Below are 10,496 nucleotides of genomic sequence, written 5' to 3' on the forward strand. Positions count from 1 at the left end.
AAACTCATTTGAACACCCTTATTTGTCCCCCTTTCAACAAAATTTGACCTGTCTGAACGTTTTTTTCGTTATTCCATCCCAAAGCTCACACCGGGGTGGAAAGTTATGGATGCATGGCCCATCCTGTATCTAGACATTATAGGTATGTTACGGCTAAAGCTAGGTGTGAACGTAAATTTAAGATTAGCCGACATTTTTTTTATGAATTTCACATGTTTTTAGTTGCAAAAAACCATCCTGTTGAGTAGTTGAGAAATTGGCAATGAGCAAATTTTTGTTTCTACTGCATCTCGACTAGACGCATTTTTATTAGCAAATCAAAAATCTTAACTCCTGATGACAAAACTCGAGACAAACATGTTATTTTTGAGTGTGAGGGAAAACTGTAGAGTTGGTGGTTATCTTATTTTATCTTGTTAATATTAATAATCTGTCAAGGAAATTTAATGAGCAAAAGAAGAGTGACAAGAATGATGCCAGGAAGTAGACTTCTTTATTGAAATACCATGCAAAAGCCAAGTTTTGAAGAAATAAAGTAAAAGTAGCAGTCCCCAATCTTGCTAATCTCTAGCTAAACGGACTATTTGGCTGATAAGCTTTATAATGACTGCACTACACTACAGGATGATTCATCAAATGTGGCGACCGGCCGTCCGGCCCTATTTCGGAAACCGTATATGTCCACCCATAGTAATGACTATGGAGGGTAGAGAGACCCTTTATCAGAGACAACCTCTGTCTCTGCCCTTTATAGTATTGGCATGTCTCTGCCAAGAAATTCTTAATAAAGTCAGCTTGAAAGTGTTTTAAGCTATTTTCATGTTCATAGAGTTTCATTATTTGATGGCGCAATTTATCACTTTTCACAAAATACTATTGTTTTTTCACAAAATATACCCGTATTGAATTTAGAAAGAATTTCAACATCAGAAACTATCGTTTCTATTTCGTAGGAAATCTTTCTAGAAAGCCAATTATTGAATGGTGGGGAAAATATGGGTACTTTTGTTTTCGCAGTCTATTATTTCAATTCTGAGTTCTTATTCTGGATTTTCACAGGATAATTGACCATCCACATTCCTATTATCTGTTTGTTCGTTTTCCGCCATCTGACTTTTCGAGAGACATATTCACCCTCTAACCCTCCCATCGAATATGTTTTTAACTGTTTCGTAATTTCGGTATGTACCAGGGCTCGCCGAAGCTAATCTCGACCGTCCTGGATAGTGGATAAACCAGACTAACCATTAAACAGAGATATATCTCTGGTATTAACTAATCTAAAACTAAGTAACTAACTAAACTAATCTAACATTATTTGTCTATGTGTCAGCCATCAACCACCATTTAGGGTCAAAGACGTCAAAGTCAACAAGATGTCTATGCATTGAACTAAAGAACTTTCTTTAGTTCAATGTGTCTATGGGGCAGATTACCCTAACAACACTTGTGCGCGAATTTAAAATTTCTTTGTTTTCTTGATTTTTCCAGTCTCCTAAGCAAACTTTCCGAATTTTCTTCCGAACTTTTTACGGAATATATGAAAAGTTCAAAAAAAGAATAAAATCGGTTCAGCGGTTTTCGCATGATGCGATAACAATGCAAAACATGGCTTCATTTTTATAGATAAAGTTCAACAAATAGATTCTTGCGGGCATAGCGGCGTGCCCACAACTAACTTCTGAAGAATTTAAATAAAAAAATTTTATGTGAATGATAGAAAAAATTACAAGAAATATAAATTTTAATTTTTATTTATGAATTTCAATACAAATTGCATTAATTACCAAAATGGAGCAATAGGAATGCAAATTGAATAAATAATTTTGACCTATGAATTCCATTTTCAAACTGATCTTCAATGGGTTAAGTTGTTAACGTCCAGTTTCATAATCAAATTTAAAGTCATTTTAAGCTCAAAGCTTCCTTTACTGTCATTTGTGGTAGGGAAGCTTTAAAATTAAAGGGACTTTAGGTTTGATTATGAAACCAGCCGTAATTTCTCTTCTTCCTTCATAATGTATCAGGTACTTGTAAAAGTTTCTTCACAGATTCTCTATACTTTGTCAAATTATACTGATTTTCACCTGAAAGACAATCATGATTATTTCGGAATTATTACTAGAATATTATTACCATCATTCATCAGGTCGTTAAGTGCATCAGAATAAGGATCAATATTCTCAATAGATTTGGATTCCTTGCCGAAAAGCTTCTCTACATTTTTTTTGGATTTAGAAGTATTCCAATCATAAAATTCCATGTCAGCTTCCGACTTCAGTTTTTCCCATTCTTCCACATTCTGTTTTGAATAAAATTAATAAGTAAATAAATTGAAAACCAATAAAGAAGAAGTATCTGTTATGAAATCAAATTTATGAGTTTTCATGGATAAATGATTAGGATTCATCAAATTATCATAGAATCCTGGAAAAAATTCAGCAACAGGAAAATTTCTTTTTTTATGATTATTCAGCATTTTGTAATTTATAAATTCTATTTTCAATAAAGCATTATTTATTCTGGCCAACATTGTATGAAATGTGAAAAAATATGAATTACTAAACAGCTTACCCAAGACTCGTGATATAAAGCTGTTATTAAATACATAGCATACTCATAATTCTGCTTTTTTACTGGGCACCTATCAGTGACAATAGTAACAATATCAGTTTTTTCATCATATCGATCACCAACCAATCTCAGAAATTTATCTTTTGCATGATCATCTAATTTAAGTGAAGAGAGTCTCAGTTTTACAGTGACAATTCTTGATAATGGATCTCTAATTGAAGGCGAGGAATGACAATAATTACTAGTAGCAACTTCTATGGGAAAATGTTTTTCACATTTTTCATCTGTATCAAGTGCTTTTGGCCATGGAGTACAAAATTTTTTCAAGGCTTCACATTGTCTTTTGATAACTGGTGGTGTGAGATGAAGGAAGTTGGGAATTTTCATTAGTTCAGTATTTGCATATTTGCTAGGGATAGTTTCTCCTTTTTTAGCATAACCTTGACGAACTGGTAGAGGTACAGATGCTGGATGAAATGATTTTGGCCCTGGCCAAACATTTCCCCAATCTTGATCAGTCGCCATTTGCTCAGTCCTTAAATTGATACAAACAAGCTTTATAACCATTGAAAAAAAAAAGCAAATAAGAACTACTTTCTGAAGAATACTTCTGCAGTTCTCGATTAAGTAGTCAAAATTAAGGGATTTTTGATATGCATTACGTTGACAGAAATTATTGAGAATCTTAGAATTGCTAAGTTCTTCATACAGAATTAAAATAAGCTCTTCACCTTGGAGGCGCCACTATAGTCTTTCTAGGAGTACGTTTAGTTACTGTTGCTCCCTTAACTTGTCTCAAATTGAGCGGTTTAAAATCTAGAATATTAGGTAATGATTAAGATTATGAACCAAAAATTCTCGATATCAGCTTGCATACCTATTTCCTTTTCTAGAGGAACAGTGCTGTCTGAAATATATCTAGTCAAGGGTGCACCCAGACACCCGCTTAATTTTCTGGGTAACTTCAGCATCTTCTTTAAGACTTATTATAAGGTAACAAACAGAAATAATTAATGATGTCTATATTCAAGAAGTTTTCAGATTTGATAGAATTAAGAATTAATGCATTTTAATCTGATCCTGATCTGAGAACATGAAAATTTCTAGGTTATGGCCAGAGACAACCTGTCTCTGGTTATGGCAAAATTGACAAGTTCCTCCTTGGTTATGGCAAAGAACACAGATTGATATTGAATCTTCTTCAATGAATTTTTCATGACAGTGGGCCTGTTCCGATATTGCTGTTAGTACTGGCCCGCAATCGAATAACAATAGAACTCGAACGACTGGGCCAATAGGCATCGTTTCTGAAATACTGACAGTACTGTTCTCTGTTGCAGACTTATATTAGTGTTCTGTGGTGCAGACATTGCATTCTGCCAAAAATAGTAAAAATACTTCTCCGAGCGGGACTTTTTGTAGAATTCAATAATTGTCAGCTCGCCGCTGATTTTTATTACTCAAATTTATCTGATTTGACATCGTCAGAGCACACAACTTGCACCTCGACGAAAATGGAACGAACTGATAGCCCCTTCATTCGATACCAGTAGTTAGAAACAACCAGTCTCTGCCAGTAGTCCAGTGAACTCAATAAAGTTAGAGTGCACTGCAGTAGTCACTATTATTATTATTATTTGAAACCGGGGTCGCTGTGGTTCGGTTAGCCTTCCGGGAACTGCGACCATGTAGATCTTTTGTTCTCTACCTCTACCCTACTCATTCATAGGAACCCAAGGAGGTGGTCAATGGTGTTGATAAAACCGATAACATCCTTAGGGGCCTTGGCAGTTACCTCGTGAGTATCCAGGACTGGTTTCCCCATAATAACATATGAATGGTTCTTAGGCCAGCCAACTCTGGACACTTGTATATCATGTGTTCAGTTGTTTCTGCTTCTGATCCACAGAGCCTAGACAGTACAAATCTCATCTGCTGACTTTTCCATACAGTAATGGATGACTGCTGACAGTATCCCGTCAGCAGTCCCACTATCACCCGAAGCTCAGCTCGTGAAAGCTTCAGCAGCTTTCTGGCATAGGTCGGTGAAATCATCACGAAGTTTTTTGACTGAGTAAGTCTAGGAGTGTTTCTCCAGAGGGTTATTCAACTCCCATTATTGGACCGCTGCCTTCTAATTGGTCTTTACCAAGCCTACAGAAAGGCTCAGGTCCAGCAGGTGTTACCATTGATGCTTTTTTTGCAAGTTCATCGGCTTTTTCATTTCCTTCAACACCACAATGCCCTGATACCTATAGAAGAGTCACTTTATTGCCTCTGGCCAGTTTTTTTATGCTATTACAGCACTCCCGTGTCAGCAGAGACACCTGGCCGTTTGATTCCGGGGACCTCAGCGTGGCCTATTTTGAGGTTCATTTTAAACTCCTGAACGCCTACATAAATAGGCAGTGTCTCGGTCTGTAAAATAGAGGGTTCACTATGTAGTAGATGTATGGGTTTCCCAGTGCCGCCTGGCAGAAAACGAGAGCAATTCATGACTGTGGAAAGAAAAATATAAAATAAATTGTGAGGAAACATAATAAAATGAATCAATATGAGAATCGTTGATATTCTATTTACAGTATAAAACCTAAACTGGATACTTATACATTTTTCTGCTTTTTTTGGGTCTATTCTTCATTCAAGATGCAAAAAATATTCAAGAAATAAAATTTTCCATTCAAAGCAGGTTATATACATACAAAAATAATCAATTAAGTACCTATGAATGAGGTATATATAGGAATATATGTATATATATATATATAGATATAAAAAAAATCTTTTTTGTGATATCCATAAAATGTAGCATTCAAAGCACCTTGCAGTCAATTATGACTTAAGACGTAAAAGTGTTTCCATATGTTGGTTCTTCTGCTTAAGCCTTCTTATTTGCATTTTCACTTCATCCAAAGTATGCTGAAATCAAATAATATTGCATTTGGAGCATACATAAAAATATCCACTAATCAATGTAGCATATATAGGCCTATAATAATATGAACGGAATAATATCAAAGAGGTTAATCTTTGATAACACGTACATTTCAAATGTTGAAAGAAGCACATTATTAGAGAAGTGAGAATTTGTTTTCAACTTGTTATCAATCCCTAGCGTTATTTTCGATATGAATATTTGTCAAGAATAATAGTTCCTAGCCAATTCTCGTCAAAACCGAAACGAAAAAACCTATTAGTTATTTTGACTTTGAAAATTATGATAGTTCAAGAGTAACCAATACTACAACTTCAGTTTCCACCAGCTCCACACATTCCTTAACCACTGAACTACAATGCGCAAAAAAATTAACGCACATTCTGAAAATCTCAATTTTAATAAAAGTTAACTCTACATTGACTTTATAACTTATTTTTTATGTTCTCTCGGGAAGGTTTTGAACGAAACAAGACACATTAAATGGAGGAAAAAATTCAGGATTTCACCGAATCTTATGTGATAGAAGAGAAATGAACAATTTTCAAAATACTGAAAGGCTGATAAGTGATTTAATACTTGATATTTCCACCACTTGCGTTAATTACACCTCGGCAACGACGGTTCATACTCAAAATGAGTGATCTTAAAATGTTCTGATCTAATCCTTCTCAGATTTCTCCGAGTTGGATTCCTAAGTCATTAAGAGTAGCTGGATGATTTTCTGAACTTCTCAGCCTTCTATTGAGGTTGTCCCAAACCTGCTCAATCGGATTGAGATCTGGACTTCTTGCTGGTCATTCCATTCGAGAGACTTCAACCTCTTCAAGGTACTCCTGAACGATGCGCGCACGATGGGGTCTGGCATTATCGTCCATAAAAATGAAATTTTCACCAATGTATGGGGCAAATGGCACTACATGCTCTTCAAGAATGTTCCTTATATACTTATCAGCATTCATAGCTCCATTATTAACGACCACTAGGTCTGTGCGAGCAGTCAAAGATATTCCACCCCATACCATAATCGATCCTCCCCCGAAACCAGTAGTATTCAGGAAATTGTACTGAGCATATATTTCATGTGGACGTCTGTATACAAGGGAACGTCGATCACAATGGTAGAGGCAGAATCTAGACTCATCTGTAAAGAGAACTCTTTCCCAATCGGCCTCTTCCCAATGGATATGCTCTCTCGCAAAATCCAAACGCGCCCTTCGATAGGCTGGGGTAAGAGCTGGGCCTCTTGCCGCGACACGAGGCCTTAAATCACATTCTCTGAGGCGATTTCTTATTGTCTGAGTGCTAATTTGCACCTCATGAGTTTGCTCAAGCTGAATTTGAAGGAGGCGAGCGGTTGCAAACCGTTGTCTCAACGAAGAAACTCTCAAGTAACGTTCTTGAATGGCAGTTGTTACCCGTGGTCTACCCTGTCCTGGTCTTCGGACATTCATACCTGTCTCCCTGAATCGCTGCAACATTCTGGACACACTTGTATGGGAAACACCAAACCTTTCTGCAATTCTTGTGTATGCCCACCCTTCTTCTCGTAAAACTACCGCTTGGGCACATTCCTCTTGGGTCAAATTGCGTGTTTCGCGTTGCATAGCGATCGAGTGTAGAAAATCAAACGAAAGAAAAACTATTGATCACTGGAATTGATCGAGAACAACTGATTTTAGAATGGAGCCAATACATTCAAAATCTGATAATATCATCTTTTTTTATTCCTGCTGGGAAAAAACATCTGTATTGAAGAAACCCGTTGAAAGTGGATAACATATGCATGCATAATTCTGATAAAAATAATTATCATAGAGAACACCTTCAGTTGTAGAATAAATTTGAGATTTCCATAATGTGCGTTAATTTTTTTGCGCAGTGTATTATGGAAACTCTTTGGGTTCCCATATAGTTCAACGGGTGGCACTCTAGTGAGATAAAAAACAAACTCATCTGATGTGTTAGTTTCCAAAACATATTGGCAAAATTTCATTACAACGTTGCCAGTAGTTTTGACAAAATCATAAAAAATTTGAATGGCATTTTTTTCAACACGCTGTATGCTTTTGCGAAATTTTTTACTAAATGAATCCGATGTATTTTTCCGTATTCTATCTATCCTGTCACAGGTGGGTCATCACTTTTTTGAAACACCCTGTATATTATGATTGGTATGATTATATCTGATTAGCATAAATTTGAGTTGTGTGTCTCTGGACATTTGTTAGATTTGAAATAAAGCTGTCGGCTGAAGTTTCTTTATTTTCATCCATTATCTTTGTGTTCATAGATTCCATAAAATTAGGAAAATCTGTACTTTGTCTATATGAATAAAGCGAACCCAAGCATTAATAGATATTCGTTATGGAATTTTGCTTCCACTGTGATAGAAAATTCTCAACATTTTTGGGTTGGAAACTTAGATCAAAGTCCCCTATTATGGATTTCCACCAAGTAGCAACCACATCAATTCATCCATAGTTGAATATTTACCTCATATTTTTCTTTCAATTCATTCCTTTTGAGCTTTTCTTCCTTGAGAAGGGAATATAACTCTCTTCTATGAATTTGCATTTTCCTTATAAGTTCATCTTGTTGTTTGATTTGCGTATTTCCATGTTGCAATGTCGTTTTATATTTGCTTCGAATCTTATCATTGAGTTTTTTCTCCATTTCTTCAATATTTGTTCTGATATATTCATCACTGACTTTTCTTACAACATGTAGCTCATCATAAATCCATCTTTTCAAATTATTATATTTGGTCATCTCTCTGAATAAGTGTTCCCTATAAGTTTCTACCCTAAAAAATAGCTTTCATTGGCATTTATTTAATTTTTCAATAAATTCATTTCGATTAAAATAATCTAATAACAATGATTATTTAATATATTTATGTTACGAACTGTAGCTCATTCGGAGTCTCTGGCTCAATTGAATTTGTAAAGAAAAATGTGAGTGTATTTCGTTAGGGTATGAAGCTAGAGCGGAAGCGAACTTACCCATAATAAAGTTCCGTTTACATGCTCAAGCTATTGCGCAAATTGGTATTTTGTGCCAAGGTAAAGCCAAGCAAAGATATAGCAAAAGGGGCGCAATGCCAGCAATTCAGTTAAAAGTCGACTGGAAGGGTGATGACGTAGAAGGTGGCAATGCTAAGCTCACTGACAGAACACGGTCCGTTAGCACTGCAGAGACGTAAAATAGGTGATATTATAAAGAAGATAATTTAAAACAACTTCATCATAGTTGCGAAAATGTAGTTCATCTAGTGAACACGAATTTTACCGATTTTTGGCACATGAAGGACATACCGTTTCCACACCGTGCAGGTGGGTACAAAGGGAGATGTCCCACCGCTGGTGCATTCATTCTTTACTTAGTATTCATTCTTCATAGAGGAACGATCCTGTTTTGAGTGGTAATTTGATATTTTAGAATTCAAGTGGAGGGGAGGGAGCAAAAACCACTCATATCCGTTTTCTACCGCTGCTGAAGTACGATTTTTTGCTGGTGTGAAAACCCGGGGGGTGCAGAAAATAGAGTGGTGAACCCCTGTGCCTTTTCCCGTGCTGTCGAACACTATCCCAGCCGATTCCGTTGTCTGCTAAGTGTAAGTCTTGGTTCTGGCTGGCGAACGAATCCGTAATATCCGAGGCGCATTTGAAATAGTAAAGAGAAAAAGATGAAACTCTTTACTATTTGTATATCATCCGAGAAAAAACCTTTTAGTTGTAAATAGTGCACTGTTTGCATTTCACCTATTGTATGGTGATTTTCACTTGACTGATCTTATTTTATAGTTGTGTTACAGTGCATATTGTGTTCCTTATTATAAAACAACAAATAATATTTGTGAACTCGTATTTTGACTTTCAATAGTTATCGCTATCACCCTAGATAACAAGAAACCTGGTCTTCGACATAAAGCCACCAGGAGGGTAGGTTTGCTATTTTCCCTTCAAAGAATAGCTGGCGCTCGAGACATGCCAGGAAACGCCGTTACAATTTCTATAAGCACTAATACACCTGTTGGGACAAAGTTGACCGACTTGCTTCTCAATAATACTAGCATTTTGAGGTGGAGGCACCATCCTGTCTTCCATAAGTTTAGTTTATTTGAGTACCAGAATGTAGGTGTTATTGAACAAGCAATTTTCAGTATATACAGGGGTTGCCATTTGAATATGAAAAGTGAGGAGTAGCTTCCAGAGGGTGTACGTCATATTTAATACATTCTTTTATAAATCATTTGGAAAAAACTTTAATGCCACTCGTAGTAATTTTTCAATAGAAGCACTGTACCTCAATAATAACATTTTTACTCACATTTCTTGAAGATAATTTGAATTTTCAATCAATTGCTTCTCTTTGTTCTGCAGAATTTTGGAAAATTTACTTTTCTCCATTTGGAAATCATCAACGATGTTGTTCAATTGAATACATAGGGTTTTGAGCTTCCTTAGGCAATGGTTAGGGATAAGATCAATATCTTTCTTGCTTTTATTGAAAGTCAAGTTTTCTAACTAAAAAAACATTAAGTACATCAATATTTCGATTTCTGAATTTGTTTGAGTCTCCTCTTACATTTTCCTTTTCATGTTCAATGCACCGAGAAGCAAATGATATGTCTTTCAATAATATTATTTCATTCAAGTTGGCAATTTTTTTTTCCAAAATGGATATGTAACTACTTAAGTATATAATTTTCTTGTGTAATTCTGTATTAGTTCGGCTTAATTGTTCAGTCCTGAAAAAAAGGTGTAAGCATTGAAATTTATTTGACTGAACAGAATATCATTACCAATAAAATCGATCCTTATCAATTTCTACTAAGGACATATATGTTTTGCAGCCCTCACACATCATTTTTAGGAATTTAGAAGAAGTTTAAAGGGAAGTGTTTTGATTTTCAATTCAAATCTCTGTTTTGTAAACAAAACAGATAATCATAAAATCATTGATAATCTTTCTTCTCTTATGT

At 35.5% G+C, this 10,496-nt stretch overlaps 2 protein-coding genes across 2 annotated transcripts; both read right to left on the reverse strand.

Annotated features, from left to right (window-relative positions):
* Positions 1–1,733: 1,733 nt before the first annotated feature.
* LOC123312620 (28S ribosomal protein S35, mitochondrial) lies at positions 1,734–3,652 on the reverse strand. The gene is made up of 5 exons (XM_044897167.1): positions 3,452–3,652; positions 3,306–3,390; positions 2,575–3,109; positions 2,137–2,302; positions 1,734–2,087 (listed from the first exon to the last, which is right to left on the reverse strand). Exons 1-5 carry the CDS (start codon positions 3,543–3,545, stop codon positions 2,014–2,016), a joined length of 954 nt encoding a protein of 317 aa, XP_044753102.1. The 5' UTR covers positions 3,546–3,652; the 3' UTR covers positions 1,734–2,013.
* Positions 3,653–5,232: 1,580 nt separating this feature from the next.
* On the reverse strand, positions 5,233–10,468 carry LOC123314942. Its single transcript, XM_044900421.1, has 5 exons — positions 10,317–10,468; positions 10,100–10,262; positions 9,842–10,038; positions 8,006–8,315; positions 5,233–5,493 (listed from the first exon to the last, which is right to left on the reverse strand). Exons 1-5 carry the CDS (start codon positions 10,379–10,381, stop codon positions 5,407–5,409), a joined length of 822 nt encoding a protein of 273 aa, XP_044756356.1. The 5' UTR covers positions 10,382–10,468; the 3' UTR covers positions 5,233–5,406.
* Between the last annotated feature and the right edge of the window lie 28 nt (positions 10,469–10,496).

The sequence above is a fragment of the Coccinella septempunctata genome, chromosome 1 (assembly GCF_907165205.1).
Source record: "Coccinella septempunctata chromosome 1, icCocSept1.1, whole genome shotgun sequence".
Taxonomy (NCBI): Eukaryota; Metazoa; Arthropoda; class Insecta; order Coleoptera; family Coccinellidae; genus Coccinella; species Coccinella septempunctata.

What these genes read in the sequence shown, in the direction of transcription:
- LOC123312620 (XM_044897167.1), bottom strand. Translation starts at nt 3,545, where the DNA reads ATGCTGAAGTTACCCAGAAAATTAAGCGGGTGTCTGGGTGCACCCTTG. An exon ending in TCCTCTAGAAAAGGAAATAG is followed by an intron (nt 3,391 to 3,451) that starts GTATGCAAGCTG and finishes CTAATATTCTAG; the next exon opens with ATTTTAAACCGCTCAATTTG. An exon ending in ACTATAGTGGCGCCTCCAAG is followed by an intron (nt 3,110 to 3,305) that starts GTGAAGAGCTTA and finishes TATCAATTTAAG; the next exon opens with GACTGAGCAAATGGCGACTG.
- LOC123314942 (XM_044900421.1), bottom strand. Translation starts at nt 10,381, where the DNA reads ATGATGTGTGAGGGCTGCAAAACATATATGTCCTTAGTAGAAATTGAT. An exon ending in GATAAGGATCGATTTTATTG is followed by an intron (nt 10,263 to 10,316) that starts GTAATGATATTC and finishes CCTTTTTTTCAG; the next exon opens with GACTGAACAATTAAGCCGAA. An exon ending in TCAAATTATCTTCAAGAAAT is followed by an intron (nt 8,316 to 9,841) that starts GTGAGTAAAAAT and finishes GCTATTTTTTAG; the next exon opens with GGTAGAAACTTATAGGGAAC.